This window comes from Ciconia boyciana, chromosome 2, assembly GCF_034638445.1.
Source record: "Ciconia boyciana chromosome 2, ASM3463844v1, whole genome shotgun sequence".
Taxonomy (NCBI): domain Eukaryota; kingdom Metazoa; phylum Chordata; class Aves; order Ciconiiformes; family Ciconiidae; genus Ciconia; species Ciconia boyciana.
The window spans coordinates 93,961,340-93,979,870 of NC_132935.1; the positions used below are offsets into that span (position 1 = coordinate 93,961,340).

Consider the following 18,531-nt stretch of genomic DNA (forward strand, 5'->3'; position numbering starts at 1 on the left):
CAGGAATCTCACCACCACCTGTGTGGCCCCCAGCAGATATTTTATCCAGTGCCTGGATTTTTATTTCTGTAATGCTCCCGGCCTGTGATAGCTTTCCCTGTTTCAGCTGATGGCCTTACCCTCCTGCTGAGTGCTGAGCGAACCCACAGCCGCAACAAGCAGAGAGAGGAATGCGATGCAGAGGGAAGCGTTTGGTGCAGGCAGCCAGCACTCGCCTCCTTCCAAGGTGGCTTTTGTCACCTGTTTGCCTGCCTGATCTCCACAGTTGCTGCAGGCTAAGTGTCAGTTTGTAACAGGCTGCTGGGGCAGGGAGAGGCTGATTTTCGAGTCCCAACACAAGCCCCAGCCTCTGCACATACTCACCTTGCAGGAGGCCAACCCACGCAGAGGCAAAGGGTGGGACGGGCTGCAGAGCGGGGGCACGGGGGAGAGCTGGGGACCAGCACAAGCCCGACGCCGCCTCAGCAGCGAGGCGGGAGACAGGCGTAGCCAGAGTCTGCCACCATACATCCCATAATGCTTTGTGCGAGCAGCAAGTGACAAATGTGGGTCAGGGGAGGTGGCCTGCGACCCCCCCTCCCTGAGCTGATCCCGTGCCATGGGATGTCAGGGTATGGCAGCTGAGCCGGGCTTAGCTGCCTCCCGGGATTTAGCGTCGATGCGGCAGCACGGGCAGAAATCAGCAGGGCTGAGGATTTTGTCTTCTGGCAGATGCCAGAAGAACTGGAGTGGCTTAGGGAAGAAAAGTGATGACCAGTTCCTTTCCCCCCCCGTTTCTTCAACGTAAAAATGAAGTTTTAGAATTTGGAAATGGAAATTTTGATTTCTAGAATTACGTACAAAATCGGAGGGAGAGGAAACACTAACTAAAAAACCAATCTGTGTCATTAACTTGCTTGTCCTTTAGGCAGAGATGACATCCTGCCTGTGGTTCAAAAATACACGTTTCCAATTGTAAAGGGCTCGTGGCCATCAGGGTGCCGCCTATATTCTTAGCAGCAACAGGCGGCACGGTTAAGGAAAATCCTTTTCAGTAATGACCAGCCTAGCTGTGCTCCGGTGAAAGTGTTGCGGGCACAAAATTCATACCCAAAGGAGGGCCTTTAATTCACAGTCCCGTATTCTCCGGAGCTCAGCAAACCCGACTCGCTTGCTTTATAGATCCCCCGTAACCCTGAAAACCTCCAGAGCTGAATGAAGACAAGGTCACCGTGACCCTCCTCCTCCCCTTCCCCGGGGGGGTTCCGAGGCTGCAGAGCATCAGGCCAGCCCCTTCCCTTTAGTCTGAAACCCCGGGGCTCCTCCCGGGTGACTCACCGGAGCCGCCTGAACCCCGCTTTACCGGCCGTGCCTCCGCACGCCGTGGTTCCCTTGCCATCTAGCGGGGTTTCTCCATCCCTGCGGCTGCCTCCGCGTTAATCCCGCGGCCCCCCGCGGAGGGCGCGGCGGGGGGAGTGTGCACCGCCCGGGGCGGGTGTGAGCCCCGCGGAAGCCACGGAGGGAGAGTGCCCCGACCGGGGGGCGTGTGCCTGTGCACGGAGGGGGTGTGCACGGAGGGGCTGTGCACCGAGGGCTGCGTCTGTGTGTCCCGGGGGATGTGCCCGCGTGCACAGGGGTGCGCACCGGCGGGGTGGGTGGGTGCACCGGGAGGAGGCTGTGCCCCTGGGGGGTGCAGACGGAGGGGGTGCGCACCGACCGGGGAGAGCGTACACTTCGGGGGTGGGGGGCACGGAGGGGGTGCGCACCCGGGGGGGTGGGGGGGGGCTCTGCACGGACCGAGGGGTGCGTGTGCGTGCTGGTGGGGTCTGTGCGCGGAGGAGGCGTGCCCCGGGGACCGCGCGCGTGCCCCGAGGAGGGGCCGTGCACAGGGGGGGGTGCGCGCACCCACCCGTGCGTGCGCGCACCCATCGCGGGAGGGGGGAGCCGTGCGTGTACACCCGGAGGGCCGCGCAGGGAGGAAGGCTGCACCCACGGGGCGGGCGGCTGGGCAGGGCCGGTGCCGGGGCGGGCGCGGCGGAGCGCCGCCTCCCCGGGCAGCGGGGCGGGCCGCCCGCTCGGGCCTTGCTGGCTGGGGCCTGGCCGCGCCGGGAGCAGGGCCGATGGAGGCGGCGGGCGGCGAGGGAGCGGCGGCGGGCGGCATCGCCCTGCACGACTTCAGCGGGCGGCTGGGCGAGCAGCGGGTGCACTTCCACGCCATGCGGCTGCGGGACTCGCTCTTCCTCTGGGTGGGCGCCGCGCCCGCCCTCGGCAGCCTGGCCGTCGCCATGTGCAGCCCCCGCGTGAGTGTCCCCGCCGCCTCTCCCGGGCCGCCGCGGCCCTGCGGCCGGCGGGAGCCCTGCGGCGGGGCGGGAGGCTGGCGGGGCCCCGCCGCCCCTGCCCCGGGTCTCCCGCCCCGCGCTGCCGGGGACTAAGCCCTGCCCTCTGCTGTGCTCCGCTTGCAGGACAGCATCCCGGTGGCCGCCTCGCTGCTGGGGGATCCCTCCGACACCGCCTCCGCCTGCCTGGCCCAGCGCTTGGGTAGGTGCGGGCGCGGCGGCTGCGCGCTCCCGCCGGGGGGGCCGGATGCGGGGCGGCGGGCGGGGCGGAGCGGGGCTGGGGGGTTGCCTTCCGTGCGGGCGGTGAGAAGAGGCGGGTCGGGCCGGCGCAGAGCCGCTTCTGGTGGCCTCGGAGCCACCCCCCGGTCGGAGCGGGCGCAGAGGGGCGCGGGGCTCGCTGCCCCCGGCCGAGCGGCAGCCGGGGTCCGCTGGGCTGCTGGCTGCGGGCCGGCCGGCCGGCAGACCCCCGGGCGGTGCAGCTGCACGGCAGTCTCCGTCCCGATTCCCGTTTTTCAGCAGTGTACAGGTCTGCGTGACCGCAGCTGGCGGGGTCTCTGCCTCAGGGCACGCTGAGCGTTATCAGACCCATAGTATTTGATATCCTGACCCGGGCTGTGGGTGCGAGGCAGGGGAAGCAGACACTTGTGCCTATCGAGGGGGATTTTCAGCGACCTCCTCTCTATAAAGCTGTAATACTTCTGTGTGACGGGGTGGGACGGCCATCACGCAAGGCACGTGTGTTTTGCCTGAAGATGAAGCCAACCCTCATCCCATCTTGCACCTTTTAGCCCCCAAATTCTGCGAAGGTCTGGCCTGGAAAGTCCTGGATCATCTCACAGATGCCAGTGCTTGATCTGACTGTCCCTGCAGCATGTAATGGGCACCTCTCGGGATGTCTCCATTTTCAGCACGTGTAAGAGTGTCCTGCTATGCCTAGTGCAGCGCTGACGCAGCCAGATTTCTGAATCGGAGTGCTAACTTCCAAATTCCTGTATCTCTAAAAAAAATACTTGGTCTAATGCATCCTAGCACCCTCACGTCTCTGGCAGCTGCATCATCCTGGTTACTCATCATCACCTACCAGTAACTGATGCAGCTTCAACTGGTGAACTGCTGAAGTACTTGTTACTGGGTTTTAAATGCAAGATGCTGTGCTGCTCAAGCTCATCTTACTTCTGTTGTTTCAGTTGGAAAGGCCGCATAATTCTTCTTAATTATCTGTGTGCTGATCTTCGTTACGGGCAACGTGTCCTGAGTTTGTATTGTCAGGCAGTTTCATGAGTCTACACCTACTTCTTCTCCATGGCCACTAGTGCATATATAAAAAAAGGATTGCTCGCAAGACTGATCTTTGAAAAACAGTACTAGCGTCCTTTCTTCATCCTGATGACTTATTTTTTAATAACCACTGTTGTAGTCTCCCCTGGTCTGGGGAGACTCTTTCTCTAGTAGAGCTCTTTCTCTACATGCTGGATTCAATCATTTCCACTTTAGGTAATAATTCTGTGGGGTACTGTATAACATGATTTCTTTATGTGTAATCAGTGCATTATCCTTAAGATTATCCTTAAGATCCTCAGTTAGTAAAAACATAGTCAGAGAGGGTTTACTTTGGATAAAGTGTAACAGTTTATTCCTCTTTCCGTTTGGTCTCCTCGTTAGTCATTTCTTCTGAATCTTGCTCTAAGCTTCTGTGTAGTGTTGGAGTCCAGCTAAGAGCTCTAAGTTGTCTTGCTGATTTCCATCCTCTCCTGTCTTTTTTTTTTTTAGCACATGTGCTATCTTCACTCTTAAACATTTATTACAGATTTCATAGCTAGAGTTGGTAATAACCTGCCATTTCTTGTATTAGTTCTTTCAGTGTTCTAGGACAGAGGCTGTCTGGCTCACCTGATTTTTCTCTCAGTAAGTTGTCTAAGTTTTGCTGCCTTTTTTTTTTTTTTAAGGTCCTTTTCTCATTTACATTGCTAATTTCACATACTTTGTTACTGAGAACTGATAGCGTTCCTTGGTGCTGGATATCAGTTACTCTTTATCCTCAGAGCATAATGCACTTTCCTATTTTCTTTCTGTTTGTGCTTTAAGTATCTTTCATTATTTTGTCTTAAGCTTTCTGTGCCAGCTGCAGCCCAGCTAGGCTTTTGGGAAATATTCCTCTGTGTCTGTGCCATCTAACTTCTGGGTTGCAGTTTTCCTTGCTGGTCCCTTTTTTATTTGTTATAGTCCCTTTTATATTTGTTATAGATATAATTCTTACTCGTGCTATCCTGCCTAAGGTATACTGTATTGAGGAAGGCCTGTAGACCTTTTTCACCCTTGGTTGGAAAGTCAATAATACACTTCTGGCTTTGAATAATTACATGCTTCCTCTTCACCTGAGCATAACTGAGTTTTGAGAACAGAAATAAATCTTCTTTCTGAAATCCTACACCTTAGTTTTTAGGCTTGCTTTTGTCAGTCCAGCAATTTAAGTCGGCTCATGGTCACTTGTTCCAAAACTGTTTATTCTCCTGAAAGCAGGGGATCTGCAAGATCATCATTAAGCATCTCTGTATCTTCTTTGTTTCACAAAGTGCTCGGTAAGGAAATCTGTGTTCTGCCTTGAGTAGAAATACCAAGCTTTGCTGTTACTGGTAAGTTTTCCTCTGGGAAATTAAATTCATGTTACTCCCTCAAATTCTGTAATAACAGAGATGCTATTCACAGCCAAGACTGACTTGTAGCTGCACTTCCAAGGTTGCCTTTTTAACCATCCTGCCATGTGGTAATCTTCAGGCAGGCAGTATCCTTTTTTTTTTTTCCCCCCTATGCTGTCACCATTTTTTCCATGCTGTTTCCATTCTGGTCTTCGCAGGCACTAACTTAAGTAGCGTACGATACTATTTGAACATAAGTATTTTTATTTCTTATACTTCCCAGTTGCATTCCGTCACCTGCTTTTTTTTCCTGCAATGTCAGGTTCCCTGCCCTGGCACAGGAGTTTCAGCGCTGCCATGCATCAGCATACACGTTCTCCTGTTGTTTTCTTTAATAGCCTGGTAGGGGTCCTAGCCAGAACAGCTGCATTTGGTGTACTGGCTCTATCTTCTCCCTTATTTCAGGGTTGTTTTTTTTTCTTTTCCATTGCTGGAGACACATTTGCCATGTTCCTATTCCTCTTTCTACCTATTTCCATCTATATCTGTTTGTATGAGGTGCAGGGACTGTTTCCCACCACCCTGCCTGATTGCTCTGGCATGAGATGTGTCTCACTAGTCAAGAAACGCAAATCCTAAAAGATTGTTTCCTGTAGGTTAGTGGATTCCGGTTCTTGAGAAAGTCTTGTCCATTAGTGCCTCCCTTACCTGATGTCCTGAAATCACAGCGCTTTCGGCCGCAGTGACTGCTGAATAGCACCATGTCTTCATCTTCCCTCTGTAGGGACTGGCAGACTCTCGGTGTGATCACCTCAACCTCTTCTTTGAGTCTTTTCCCAGCTGGGCACAGTTCCCCTCCACCACCTCTTTTCCAGCACAAATGGTCTACAAACTGCCTAACGCTTGTTCTGTCCTTTCTCCTGCTCTCACTGGGCTCCTCTTCAAGCTTAGATTTGGGCCTTGGCCCTGTCCGTGAGGTCGTAGGAGCGGGTCTGTGCTGCCGTAGCGCCTCTCAGCACGTCCCAGACGACGGGCTGCCGAGGAAGCTTTTTCCCCGCTTTGAGGGGCTGGTGCAACAGGGGTTAGCAGCCAGGCTGCCTGCGAAGCAGCCCTGCTGAAGGGTTTTTTAGGTAAGCCTTGTCTTTCGCGGTTTTCTGCTTTACTCTGAAGTTGCAGATGGTCGTCTTCCATGGAGGTATAAGATCTTCCCTCTTCTGTCCTTCTCACAAGAGTCCACGTGTCCAAAGGAATCAGCAGGGAAGTTGGGGACAGAAGAGGTCCCGCTGGGAGCAGAGCTCCTCAGTGAGGGATTCACAGTGTTCCTGGGAACAGGAACAGCATCCCAGAGACTCGGTCTGCTCTTATGCAAACTTAATTAAGAAATTGAGTTTTGACACTGCAGTGTATGATGTAGTTTCGTTAGATAGGATAACGCTATTAATCAGTTCAGAATCAGTGTTGCGTTCATTCAGGGCGCGATGATGAAGCACTAGTGCTCACAAAACATGCTGCTTTATACCACGAAATCTGGTGCTAAGTGCTGCTTTTTTTGCGATCAGAGCAACGTGGTGCGTTATATCAGCATTTTGTAGTGCCGAGTCTTAAAAGGCAAATGAGTCCTTGCATTTCAGAAGCGGCTCTACTCGCTAAGCCAGGAAGCTGGTAACCTGTTAGAACGGAAAATGATAATAAACTGATTTGCATAATGAAAATGCCTCCAAAGTGCTGTTTCAGTACATTTTATATGTACATATAGGTTTCCTGTAGTTAACTTTGCCATTTAAAAAGGATTGAGATATTAGGACTTCTGGTGTCTTCATTTTGGATTTTTAAAATTCAGATGATATTTTTGAATATTCAGCAGAACAGTCTGATTTCTCCCTGGGATTGTCAGCTCCCAGCTCACTCCCTGCCAGGAATATCTTATGACCCAAATGCCATTTTTTTGGTCCTCAACTCAATTTAAATTTAGTGCCTATTTTTCCTGTATGGTGCTTACATTCTTCACAAAGTTTATCTTTAGCAGTGTATAAAGAGAGTTACAAATTTCCTCTACTACTATGGTAAAAATCTAAGTAGGATTCCATTTTATTTATAAAACACCTCTTGGTGTTATCTGTTCTACTCTGATAATTAAGTTTTCCTGCCCCAGTGGACATTATTTTTGTCACTGTTAATTAGCTCTGTCATGGAAGGCAGCTCTTAATTTTATAGCACCTCTCTCTAGGTATTTGTCACTACAGCAGCCTGGAACTTGTGCTTGGCTTCATCATGTTCGACCCAGGCTCTCCAGCCTCCTGGAGTGCTCATGGACACCATATAAATAAAGGTTAAAGGAAACAAAATTATTGACAGCAGGCTTAGACAAGAGTGGTGCACACTTTTGGGGGGCCTTTTTCGGGGTTCATAATAAATCAGAACTTTGTTAACTGGGGCCTAGTCACTTTGTTGTGTGCTTTCCCTCTGTAAGTCTTTTTCACAGCATAGATTTACCAACTCATAAACTACATTTTGGTGCTAAGAGTCCCAGTATAGTCTGTGGTTTCACTTAAACTGTACTCTAAGAAGCATCCAAAATCCACTAAAAGCACTGCCAGGCTTTCCAGTGACTAACGGCTTTTTGTATCTGGCCAAAAATCTAGTTGATAGTCACCGGGCTTATATTGCCCATTTCAAGGACATGCATGGTTTTGCCCAACGTGCCAATGCTCAGGTACTTGTTCGGCTATTCCTTTGTAACTGGGTCCAGCACAGCAGGAGTGGAGAATGTTGTCTTAGAAATCTGCATGATACGGCTTTTTAAAAGGCTTGCTTGAATACAGTCATCACTTTTATATAAGAGCAAACTATGGCTGAATACTCTGTTTTGTGTTTTAGCCAGCAAGACCAAAAAACAGGTATTTGTCAGCTACAACCTTCCAAACACAGACAGCAGTTTCACCTTACTCATAGAAAACAGGATCAAAGAAGAAATGATGGCTTTTCCAGAGAAGTTCTGACTTTGCGTCATTGTAAAATAACCTGGGTTTTTGTTTTAGAAAAACTGATTGCAATTTTCACACTGACATTAAGTTAGTATATTTGTTTTGTACTGTTTTGATTGAATTTGCAGTTGTTATTAAATATAGCTGGACCTACATACAGTTGGACCTGGATTTTTTTTTTTTTTTCAAATTTGCTACCCTGTTAAGTAGGGGATAGGTGGGTACAGTAGAAAATACGCTGCTATGTGAGAACACTGTCCTAAAAGTGTGTGCAGTGCCTGGCCTGCATTCAGTACTGGGATCTGCTGGGAAATCAGTTCCAAATTCTACCTGTACAATTAATCTACTATGTAGTAGTAGTATTGAATGTAGTGTTGCAGCTTTTAGTGTTCAAATAGTAACAAAAACACCCCATGTTTTTTGTATTGAAAAGCTGCAACATAAAATGAGCATTACCTTGCTCTATCTTCTTAGCCCCTGTTGGTTGTAGTACTAGTGCTAACCACTGGATTTCCTTCCATCCCTTGGGCACTGAGAACACTAGAAGGGTTTCACAAAGGGTTTTCTGTACATCCCTGAGGGCTATATAGAAGGAAGAAGCAGAGCTTGAATTCTGGAGCAATAGATAAATCTGTCAGGCTGCTAGGAGAGCATCACATGTATAAATTGAGCATACTCATTAGAAAAATCAGAGGAGTCACTACTACCACCGCAAAGCATCCTGCTGCTACATCTCTGGACTTGCTTTTCGGTAGGATGGATATCCTTTCAAAGGCAGGTCTATGTGCTACTTTGTTCAATGAGAAGGGCAGCTAAAAGTTAACTATACAAAAAACCCCAAACCAATGGCAGAGCCAGTGGCGTGGTGACCATTTGCAGCTGTCAATACCTGCTGTGGCACACCACCTTTTGGAGGAATGGAGGAATTTGGAGGAATACTGAGCGTAGCAACCTGATGAGCCAGTCCAGGTTATTTCTTTCGCACTGCAAGCTGAGCCCTGACTCGGACACAAGCTTCTGATACAAACAAAAACTACTAGTGCTGCTGCTAGACAACTGTTCTAACAACCCACAGGAAACTGATGAACTTACCTTGCTGTGGCACCGTTATCGGCAATTAAAACCTGTCACCGAGAGGTTGCTGACGTAGAAGGCACAACCCCTGACGAGTCTTTTGTCCGAAGGGGTTTGAACACCCAGTGGCTTCGACGTTGCAGATTTGATGGGGGTGCAGAGGGCCCTTCCTTACCTGGTGGGAAGAGCTGCTGGTCCTTGGCCGTAGTTCAAGATCAGAATAGCAAAAAGTAACTGTTGGAGGGTATTTTTGCTTTCATTTACACCACCCAGGAAACAGAGTCAACTATTCTTCTGTGATTGACTATAAAGGGTAATTAGTTGCAAATCAATGTGCTGATTTAATTAGCCTGATTTACAATCAGCTCATTCTGTTTGTAGAGGAGGGTAGGACCGTTTGCTGAGGTGTCACTGACATTAGCTGCTGCTGGGCTGTTTCAGACGTCAGTGCGAGGGAGCCAGACCAGAGAGAGCAAACTGATGGGACAATGTCATTTTATTCTGTACATTTACATACAAAGTTCTTTTCAGTAGGTACAACAGATGTAACATCATGCAGACATTTAGCTTGTAAGACTGTTTTCAGTACTTGATTTAAGCTTGTGCTATGAGGAAGCACCACCAGACTATTCATGATCAAAACATACAGTAACACGATTCTTTAAAACTTCATCAGAAACTGAAATGGGGAGGGAGGTCTCACCCACTAGACATAACACACCATACTCCTTTCCCGAAACGTTTTACACAATACATTTAAAATGAGGTTTGTAATTTTATTTTTTCTTAATTAAAAAAAAAAGTTACAGCAGGGGAGATCATCCCCCCACTTAATAGTGTTGTCTTATGTGCCAGCTACAGGTGCAACTTGACTTGACATTCACAGAGTTCAGTTAATGGCACTTCTGCTTCCAATTTGGTGACTTTTAGTGTTTGGCTCCAGGAAGTGGCAACAGTAAAGTAAAGTACTTCTATTAAAAAAAAAAAAACAACAAACCTGTTCAGCGAAACCAAAAAGTCAATCACACAACCCGCTTTCTGAGTGGCCACAAAACGCTTGCAAACAGGCGACTCCCATTATCCATTTGCAGTGTGTCTGGCAACAAAAGCAGTACTGAAACCTTAAAAGGGGACAAACCCCCCAAGATCAAGCATATTGTCACTTTCACATTTTTGTTTAAACTTACAAGGATGGAAGAAAGCCTTTAAATGGTAAGCCCAAAGAAAAATCCACTGATGGGCTTAGAGGTTACTGAAGGTTCACAGAAAAAGGCCAAAATGGACAGGACAGCTTTGGCCACTGTTGCAATGGCCAGAAAGAGCCGCCTGAGAAAAGCCTTTCCTGGTGATGGCTGTGGAGGAGATGCGGCTGAGGAGCTGCTGGTGCGGCAGACCGGGACCCCAGCTCTCGGAGAGCCCTGTCCTGCCGCAGGACTCGGCCGAGCAGGGCAGGCATCTCCGTGCTTCCTTCCTGCCCTGCTGCATCACCTGGTACCCCGCTCCTCCACACGCGATACGCTTAGCAAAAGCTTTCCGGCTCTGTGAGTGTGTGCGGAAAAAAAATAATAATCGCAGAAGTGTTCATCTTTTCAGAAAAAAGGAGCAAAACTGGAGCTGCCAAGGCAGGAAATTAGTTTGTGTTTTATTGTCATGACAGAGGCAGAGGGCCAGACCAACTTGAGAAGTTGGGGCTCCCCACGTTGCAGAAGATCAGAACTGACTACCTGGTTTCAGGCAAAAAACCCAAAAAGCAGCAAATCAAGTCAATTTCATAAGAACTTTTGAAAAAATAAATTGCCGCGTGTTCCCGTCACCTAGTTCGTTTACTATATAAATGTTGATATGTTTAAACAACCATTCTCTTCCCTGGCCCCGTCTGTCATCAGAGAGCAACCACCAGAATGGGAAACGATAAAGCGCCGTGGACAACAGCGGTGAGCACACCAGGACCGCTGACAGTGCTGGAAGCAGCCGGTTTAATAGGCTTGTGGGTGGTCTACAAGAGCCGTACCGTATCTTGAGCACACACGCACAGAGACCACGAACGAAGGAGCCGCTGGCTCCACGGCACGATGGATGGCAGGACGCCGCTCTCCGCCTCCGCGCTCGCCCCTGCTCCTCCACTTTCAGGCCCTTTTCCATTAAGACTTGTTTTGCTTCTTCAATTTTTTGTTGTGAACCCACTTCCCGCCCCCCACCCCCTCCAGATGTGTGTGGCTTGCAACTAGCATCTTGTATCGAAGGCAAAAGTTAATGCACAAATTTGGCACGTGAATACTGCATGAATGGGGAAGGCCTGGGTTTTTTCCTTAGGTGAACACAGACTGCAGAAGTCTCAGCGCAGAACAAAAAGAGAAGCAGCCGCGCTCAAGCTTGACAATAAAACTTGAGTGTAAGGAAGATCAGGCTCTTGCTGTCACAGCAAGTCTAGCAAAGGTGAAAAAAACCAGTAGTGTAACTTTGGGCAAAACTACCATCAACTGGTCCAGTGTTTCTTACCAGGCTCAAGAAGAACCCAAATGTCCACATCCTCTGTACAAAAATTAGCAGCTTTAGGACAACATTGTTACTCTGAACACAATAATCTCTGTCGCTTCTGCAGGTCTACCTGTCCCCTTGCACTCGTCAGCGTCGGAGGCTGCGCTACTTACTGCATCGCCTGCCGGGGAGCACGTATCTCTGGCTTATTGGGGCCTGTAAGAGGACATTGGCAGCCTAATTGAGGATGGAAATAGTTAGGTACAGTAGTTAATTGACAATATATACAGCAAAAGAGGAAGGGGGAGGGAAGGTAGTGGAGGAAAGTGCAAATGAGCCCTTTCCATGCATACAAATGCAAGATGTACATCAAACAAAGTGGCAATCATATGGACACTCAATACAACATCGACATCCTGCTGCTCTGTTTGTTTGAACGTCTGCACTACCAAGCAATCACAAATGGGTGGCCTGAGTGAGAAAGGAGAAGAGGGAGGGAGAGCAGGGAGGTTAACTACAATGCAAGAAAGCTGTTTGTTTACAAAGTCCTTGCATTGAACTAGATCCTCACGATATTCACACAGTGAGAACCAAAAGCTGATGGCCAAAGGAAATAGTTGATTTGGGGGCTGGAGGAGAGAAGTGAAGTGGCCACTATCAAAGTGCCATCTGCACGGTAAGAGACAACTGGATGTTCATTTTGCTTAGGCTAGAGTAGGATCAATCCAATTTAAGTAATTTTTTTTTTTTTTTTCTGAATGGAAATCCTACGAGAGCAGTTGGGGAAGGGGGGAAATCTGGGTGAGTTCACTGTATATTCTTGGGTCAGAATGAGAAAACATCTCAAAGCCCCAAAATGGCCAACAGCAGACTGTAAGTCATTATTCACAGGCTATCAATTCATTCCTTTCCAACAGTCACTTAAGCATTTTGTCCACTTAAATTGAAAACAAAAACCCTGGTTCTAAAAACAGGTAAGGCAATGCCAGGACACTCATTTTGGAGGAGCAGGAATCCCAGCTGCACTGCCTTTTGGAATAAAAGTACAGATTGTAGCCCATGCTCCTTACTTTTTGTCCCTGCTGGTCTATGCTCTTCTCCTGGAGCAGTCAGAGATTCTGGGCCTCCTGGTAATTAAAAGCCATTCTCGGCAAAACTAATTTTTGCATCATTGGTCAAATCATTTACATCATCTACATTACTATTAAAGACCAGCGAGAACTGTCTAAAATAGATTAATGGACTCTTAAAATGCAGAAGACTGATTCTTATTGAAAAATCAGCTTGTTTGGGTAGGATTTTCTTCGCTGCATTCGGTGAAAAAAAAAAAAGTACTAATTTAGAAAGTAACTTTTAAGTGCACATGGGCTATAAAAACAAACATAAGCTGCCTAAAATGCAGTCAGAGTCACAACAGGTTTTGGTTTTTTTTCTTCTTCTTTTTTTTTTTTTTTTTGGTGTATACAAACACAGCAGGCAACCTGGGCGCTTCGACTTTCTAGACAGGCAGAAGAATGTTGCACAAGTCTAAATTTCAGTCAATTCAACTTTGCAGTGGATCCCTCTTTCCTTTAAATAAACACAAAAACAAAACAGAAAACACCCACCCCCCCCCCCATGGTTTCTTTCTTGGAATGGCTGCACCTCTTATAATAAGATGGCTTCATTTTTGTGATCTATGAAAGGAAAAGGAAATAAAGTGCTTCTTGAGAATAAATCAAAATAAATATACATATTTAATGGCAGGAAAAAAAGAGTTCTGAAGGGCTACCTCCAGCCAGGTCTTTTCTCAAATGAGTCTTTTCCCCCATAACTTTTTCAAGAGCAATCTGCACAACAGTTGAAGATGCCAAGAGTTGCTTTAGCAGCAGAGTTGAATTCCCCCAAGTCTGTGTCTGCTCCTTCACTGGTTTGTAAAATCTGTGCAAAACACCTTTGCCCAAAGTGCTGCTCCTCCTGCACAACAGCATCAAATAAAATACAAAAGGAAGAGGAGAAGGGAAAAAAAAAAAACCCAACCAAAAAAAAGAAGGAAAAAAAATATCCACCCGGTTACATCGACTTCATCCCGTTGGCAGTGGTGTTCTCCGAGATCCCGTCGCTCACAGCTGCCGAGTCATGGAGGCCAGAGTAATCCTTGAGTTCAGAGTTTGTCAGCAGCAGGGGCTGCTCCCCCTTCTTGTGCGGCAGGAGGGGCTGCCGGGTGTAATGTTCCCCATCCGGGATGTTCTCAGGCAGGTTCTGGTTCTTGCTCTCTGGCAGCAGCAGGATGCAGATGATGCAGATGAGCGTACAGCAGGCGAAGATGACATGGTGGAGGAAGTAGCCTTTCTGGTTGTGGAGCTCCATGATGGGGGCTGTCAGGCGGCCGAAGCCCGCGCTGGCCAGGACCAGCCCCAGCCCGCCTCCCCTGCAAACACAGCAGAGGTGAGAGCCTGGCCCCGCAGCCCGCTTCTGCCAGCGCAGCCCCATCGGCTCTGGGATGGGCAGCCCACAGCCCTGACAGGTCCCCCAGACTACCCCCGACTGGCATGCACCCAGCCATCCGAAATCTCTAAGGCAAACCTGGTTTGCTCCCAGCTTTCATACTGCACAGTTACTCCAGTAGGGAGTTGCTTTGCTGTTGTAGATCATTGCTGGCTATTTGCCTCAGTGTGCGGAAATAACTATACTCACTTAAGTATCTTATCACACCCATATAACTGCCCCCACATAAGGAGAAGAGGAGCTTTATCATGGGAGTGTGTAGACAGCCCTCTAAAGTACTCCCATTTCCAAGTATTCCCATATTCAGTGAGGGAAAACCAGATTTTGCTTCTATGCTGGCCTTCTCCAGCTTAGACAAGACACACCAAGAAGCAGTAGGTGCAGAAGTCAATTTTGGCTGCCTCTAAAGTATCTGGCATCAATCAGCAGTGGAGGCAGGAGATTCGACTTTACAGGCCATGCCTCGATCCATTATACCAAACGCTGAGTGCTGAAATATTTTTTCCGTAAAAGCATGTTGTGGCTGGAACCTCTCAACATACTGATGTTGTAATAAAATGCATAATTTTCAGAAAAAAAAGATAAGATAGTGGTCAGAATAGGAGAACAAGACTTTGGGATTCATTCCCAAGACCTCCTCTTAACTCACTGTACAAGTTGAGGTAGGTCCCTCACTTCACTTTCTTGCTCTTCTCGTGTATTCTTGTATCACAGAAAGGTTACAAAAAGGTTAGCATTGGTGAAATGCTTAAACTATAAATAGGTAATTTTATAAAATATTATTTATGGCAGAAATGCTTGTTTTATTAAATGCAATGTACTTGTGTATTGAGATCATACATGCACGCACACCAAAAAACAGTGAAAACACATTAAAGCTTAAAACAAAAAAAAAAAGTGTGAAAATAACCTCATCTTCCTCCAGCCACAAGCACGGAAGTCACTTGTGCAAGCCAAATTCAGCGCTCTCTCCTGATGCTCGGCTACGCAAGCGACCTCTCTTGCAATTCCTCGTCTTGCTCATCAACGTCTCTGCAGGTCCTGGAGCAGGCAGGCCTGGCACGCCTCCGGCCACCCGCGCACGCCCTCCTCGTTCTGAGGCACAGCTCGCGATGCCGGGGCCTGTCCCTGCTGGGTGACCCCACTCAGAAGCGGCACCGCAGGCGTTTCTCTGGGGCAGACCGTTCCCTCCTCCTGCCGCGGCACGACCGAGGTCTGCGGCCGGTGGAGCGTCACCCTCAAGTGACTCGTTTTAGCAAAATCTCTGAGAGCGGCAGCTTGTCCTTCATTTTCCAAAGACCCTGCTGCCTGCAGAGGGAGATCTCCCCATGAGCTTAATCGCTGGCACCCTGCTCCCCACTGCCCCACCAAGCTCGCCCTGGCAGCACGCTTCCTGCGGCTCCTCCGGGAGATGCCATCTATTCCCAGACCCTCTGGTGATCAGACAGGCTCAGGTGCTTCAGTTCCTGGCCCAGTGGCAGAGATGTAATTATTAACGAGAACCAGACCTTACAGAAGACAACTGCAGAAGGCAAATTAACTTCTTTACATCAACTACTTGGAAAAAAAAGTTTCATCGACTATTGAGCGTACTAGAAATCACAGCACTATAAACCTACAAATGCCAAATTCACTCAGCCAACCACCGTGTTAAAGCTAATCTTCACCCAATCCTTTCCAAAATCCACTGCTGCTTACTTGACAGCTAAAGGGCAGCAAGCACAGGTTTCAAAAGATGCTCTTGGGACACTGACAGGATCAAAAATTCATGTATGTACTTTCTAATTCTCCAGACTCGGCAGAGCATCTTTCACAGACAACAGTGATTTCCCCAAATACTGCAAAAGCCCTTATTAAAAAATTGTCAGCTTTCCGATGGCAATTTAGAAAGCCAGCTGAATGCGGCCATTGTGCAACTGGCCTCCCTGCAACTTCATTAACACACTCACATGAGTAATCGACACAACCAGCCCCGAATGCATGGCAAATCACTCTCCAAGCTGGCTCCGGAGCAACAAAAGCCTGGCTCATTTACATCAGTGTCTGCTACGGCTAAATTGTATCTCGACCCCCGAGAAGGACCTGAGGTGAGTTTTAAAAGCCGCTGTAGAAGGACATCAAGCAAGCTGAAAGGAAACAGGAAAAGGCAACAACAAAGACAGCTCTGTCATTATGGGTCAAGTGGCTTCAGATTTGGAGGGGAAAAAAGAAGTTTTTCCATATGACGTCAGTAATTAAAGCAGGCATTACTTTATCCAGCGCCATCAAAACCTGGCAGAAGGAGGCTTGGAAATACATTTTGGTATGCATCCTAGAATATTTTTTTTTAAATGTTTGACTATACTGCAAATATGAAAATGAAAAAAAAAAGAAAACTGAAAATACTGTCAGGAATTTTTTGTTGTTCATGTGCACATCAGGAAAATGGGTGCAGGGCAAGAGAGGCAGCACCCTTGTAATTCGCACTGTTTTTGCAGGCGTCATGGGGCAGCAGGTGGAACCCAAAAACGTTCTCAGGGTGCTTTGGGGCACCGCTCCTCCTCAGCACGAGGTCTCCGACGGCCGGGGGCCAGCGTCTGAACTTCAAATGTGCTCCGAGGTGCAGAGCAGAGCCAAGGGAGGGAGTGCGAGGGCTGCTGGCATCCGCGGCGGGCCCCAGCTTCTCCCCTCTGCCTGGCAGCGGCTGCTGTGGGGGGCTTTCCCACGGCACGGCCCCACGGGTGATCACAGCCGCTTCCCCGACCCCTGCTCGCCCAGCGGCAGCGAGGCAGGACGGTTTGCGTGAGGCTTACGGTCCTGACATGGGCAAATGGCAAAGGGACCTTGGTCCAAAATTTTGTCCTCAGAAAGGGCCTCTCTATTCATGGGAGAGAATTTCCTTGCTCGCTGCCGCAGTGTTTTTTCAGAGAGTAGCAAAGCATCCTCACTGATATTTTTTGCTCAAACCAGGCTAAACCTAAGAAAGGGGACTTGCCTTTCTCAGCACGGCTCAGGGGAGCAGAGGAATGTTAATGCTACCTTCGGATGGCCATCCGTCTGTCTTGAGTGAACGGGTCAACACGCAGCATGGCTCAGAGTACAAAAGAGCCAGAAAGCTACGCAGGCTGGAGGAGACTTTGGGAGAGCACCTACTCCAGCCTCCTGCACAAAGTGGGGCCAACACTGAATTCAGACCAGGTTTTTAGGGCTTTGTCCACTCAGCTCAGCCACTTCTTGAAGTCAGTCCCTGAAAACCTCCACGGTTTTTCCCTGCCTTTCCTGTACATCAGCGACCCTTCGTGCGCTCAGTCCTAGGCCAGAGCTTCAGTAACACACCAGGACGCCCTTGGCCTCATGGAGCAAGGCAGCACCTTTGAAAAGCCAGGCCTGGTTCAGGTCCCAGTAAACAGTACTGTACCCCACTGGAAATTTGGCTTGAGACAGCTATTGATGGGCAAAACGCCTAATTCAGCCATCGCTGCCCACTCTTCATTTCTTTGGCTGGGTGGGTGCAAAAGCAGGACACAGAGAGAAAAAAACAGATCTCTCTCCCACTTGGTAGTAACTGAGCGTGCAGAGGACAGGGAGAGGACACAGCATGCTTTCCTCAGCCTGTTCCTGTTTAGTAGCCGCGCAGACTGCAGCGGTGTTCCCATCAAGATTATTAGAGATCGATTATCGGCGCCACTTCGGGCTTAAATTCAGCATTTGGAACGAGCTCCATACCGAAGCGCTGGGTACAAGGAACGGGAGCTCCTGGTGAAGCCCTCCTACCTAGCGCCAGGAGACCGGGGTGCAGCGCAAGGGTACGAAGGACCCCTCTGTGCCACGTGACAGCGCGGGACCTTTGTGTTCCTGGAGCAGGCGGCACCTCTTGGCGATGAAGGTGGCCGTCTTCCTCCTACGCTGCTGTAACCGTTCATCTCAACACCACAGCAGTAGAGCTGGACGGGCGCTACGGCTTCGCTATCGTGCCACCGCTACCCCAATAACGGCAGTGCTGTCTTCCTCCCTCAGGGAGGGGGGATTACAGGTAAAGGATTTGATCGGGCAAACCCCAGAGACGGCCCCAGTGCTCTCTGTCTCCCTTAAGGTTCCTTGAGATTCAACCAAAAGCGTATTAAGACGGTCTGAAACACTAAAGAGCATCTGAGGCAGTATTTTGGAGAACAGGTTATGAGGGAGCAGCCAGATCCCACCAAAACGCAAGGCACAAGGCAGCTTAACCACACCTCTGCCTGAGACAGGTTTGCACCGTCCTGAGCTCCACCTCCTAATCACAGCCCTGAGTGGATCTTATCAAGAGCTTCACGGTGGTAGGACTGCAAAGTGCTGCAGTGTCATCATCCCCATTAATAATCGGGGACCCTGAGGCATATCCAGCTATTGTCACTCGCCTGGTGTCACCCAGCAGAATCAGGGGAAGCAGAATTTCGGCTCCCAGCCAGGATTTTGTCCCCTTCCCTGTAGCAACATAAGTGATTTAAGGAAAAAAGCTTGCTAAGTTCACACTGCACATCTGACCCTACTTGGCAGATTCTCTTCTGGTTGACGTTGCCAATTCCTTATCTATATGTC

The 18,531-nt window shown here is 49.1% G+C and overlaps 2 protein-coding genes across 4 annotated transcripts in view; one reads left to right on the forward strand and one right to left on the reverse strand.

The window, feature by feature from the left end:
- The first annotated feature begins 1,993 nt into the window (after positions 1-1,993).
- PSMG4 (proteasome assembly chaperone 4) lies at positions 1,994-8,090 on the forward strand. Its single transcript, XM_072853207.1, has 3 exons — positions 1,994-2,279; positions 2,442-2,517; positions 7,829-8,090. The coding sequence occupies exons 1-3, from the start codon at positions 2,100-2,102 to the stop codon at positions 7,948-7,950; spliced, it is 378 nt and encodes a 125-aa protein (XP_072709308.1). The 5' UTR covers positions 1,994-2,099; the 3' UTR covers positions 7,951-8,090.
- Positions 8,091-13,121: 5,031 nt separating this feature from the next.
- The window catches only part of SLC22A23 (solute carrier family 22 member 23), a 116,218-nt gene continuing 110,808 nt past the window's right edge, over positions 13,122-18,531 (reverse strand). For 2 of the 3 annotated variants that reach the window (XM_072851368.1, XM_072851367.1), the window contains one exon: positions 13,122-13,897. In XM_072851368.1, the coding sequence (XP_072707469.1) occupies positions 13,540-13,897 (358 nt within the window). In that variant the 3' untranslated portion in view covers positions 13,122-13,539. The remainder of the gene's footprint in view (positions 13,898-18,531) is intronic. The other variant, XM_072851369.1, reaches the window with a different exon arrangement.

Bases quoted from the DNA above. Each gene is read 5' to 3' on its own strand.
- PSMG4 (XM_072853207.1), top strand. From the start codon at position 2,100: ATGGAGGCGGCGGGCGGCGAGGGAGCGGCGGCGGGCGGCATCGCCCTG. The intron at 2,280-2,441 runs GTGAGTGTCCCC...CTCCGCTTGCAG, and splicing joins TCGCCATGTGCAGCCCCCGC to GACAGCATCCCGGTGGCCGC. The intron at 2,518-7,828 runs GTAGGTGCGGGC...TTTGTGTTTTAG, and splicing joins CTGCCTGGCCCAGCGCTTGG to CCAGCAAGACCAAAAAACAG.